At 42.4% G+C, this 1,516-nt stretch overlaps 1 protein-coding gene across 1 annotated transcript; it reads right to left on the bottom strand.

The window, feature by feature from the left end:
• Positions 1–7: 7 nt before the first annotated feature.
• Positions 8–1,006, bottom strand: LOC109238963 (uncharacterized mitochondrial protein AtMg00810-like). The gene has a single exon (XM_019405462.1). It carries the CDS (start codon positions 1,004–1,006, stop codon positions 8–10), a length of 999 nt encoding a protein of 332 aa, XP_019261007.1.
• Positions 1,007–1,516: the final 510 nt, after the last annotated feature.

Genomic DNA, 1,516 nt, shown 5'->3' with positions numbered 1-1,516 from the left:
CCCCCATTCAAGTTGGATGTGAGGAAATCACATCCAACTTGCCAAGTACAGAGCAGTGTTTGATCCCAACGAGAGCCTTGGTGAGCACAGCTGCAAGTTGTTGGCCTGTACCAATGTGATGTAGCAAAATGAGCCCCTCCTGAAGTTTGGTTCGCACAAAGTGGCAATCGACCTCAATATGCTTAGTCCTTTCATGGAACACAGGGTTTCTAGCAATGTGTAGAGCAGAAAGACTATCACGGTGCACAAGTATTGGCAAATTAACTGACACAGTAAGTTCTTCAAGCAGCCTGGACAACCAAACAAGTTCACAAATAACTTTTCTAAGAGCTCTATACTTTGCCTCTGCTGAAGAAAGAGATATAGTCTCTTGTTTCTTGGATTTACAACTAATGGGACTCCCTCCCAGAAACACAACATACCCGGATACTGATCTTCTGGAGTCAGGGCAGGCTGCCCAATCAGAATCACAATAGGCAGCTAGTGAAAGATCATCCTTATTGCTGAAATATAGGCCAAGAGTGGCATCTTTCTTCAAGTACCTTAGCATGTGATAAGCTGCATGTAAGTGGGGCTCCCTAGGATCATGCATAAACTGACTGAGATGTTGGACTCCATATGCTATGTCTAGCCTAGTATTAGTGAGAAAGTTCAATTTGCCAATCAGTTTTCTGTAGAAAGTGGGGTCAAACAATGGTGTTCCCTCTTTGGCTTTTAGTTTAATTGTGGAATCAAGGGGAAAAGTCAAGGTTGGACAGTGAAGACATTCATAGTCCTTTAATAAGTCCAAAACAAACTTTCTTTGTGAAATGATGATGCCATCTGGTTTGTAAAGGATTTCCAGCCCTAGGAAGTAATGTAATTGTCCTAAATCTTTGATTTTGAACTTGTCATGTAAGAAGGCCTTAAGCTGATTAATTTCTTCAGAATAAGTCTGTAACGACCCGGCCGGTCGTTTTCTGAATTTTCGCCCCGATCCCTTATTACCTGCTTCCCCTAAGTTCATTTCTGCTATTTTGGTTTGCCGGGACGTTCAGTGTTGGGTTTTCGGAGAGTTTTGGGACACTTAGTCCCTAAATGAGAGCTTAAGTGTTGGAAAGTTGCACGTAGTCGGAACAGTGTGAAGACGGCCTCGGAACGGAAATCCGATGGTTTCGTTAGCCTCGTTAGGTGATTTCGGGGTTAGGAGCGTGTTCGAAATGTGTATTGGAGGTCCGTAGCTAATTTAGGCTTGAAATGCCGAAGTTTGAATTTTTGAAGTTTTCGGTCCGATAGTAAGATTTTGATCCGAGGGTCGGAATAGAATTCAGGAAGTTGCAGTAGCTCTGTCATGTCATTTGGAATGTGTGTGCAAAATTTCAGGTCATTCGGACGTGTTTTGGTTAGGTTTTTGATCGAAAGCGTGTTTTGCGAGAATTTGAAGTTCTTAGGCTTGAATCATTGATTAATTCGAGTTTCCGGCGTTGTTTTAGGTGCTTTAAGGATTGGTACAAGTTTGAATGAGGTATTAGGTGTT

The sequence above is a fragment of the Nicotiana attenuata genome, unplaced genomic scaffold (assembly GCF_001879085.1).
Source record: "Nicotiana attenuata strain UT unplaced genomic scaffold, NIATTr2, whole genome shotgun sequence".
NCBI lineage: Eukaryota > Viridiplantae > Streptophyta > Magnoliopsida > Solanales > Solanaceae > Nicotiana > Nicotiana attenuata.
The sequence above is the reverse complement of the archived record's forward strand: the minus strand, read 5'-3'. Positions and strand labels throughout refer to the sequence as shown.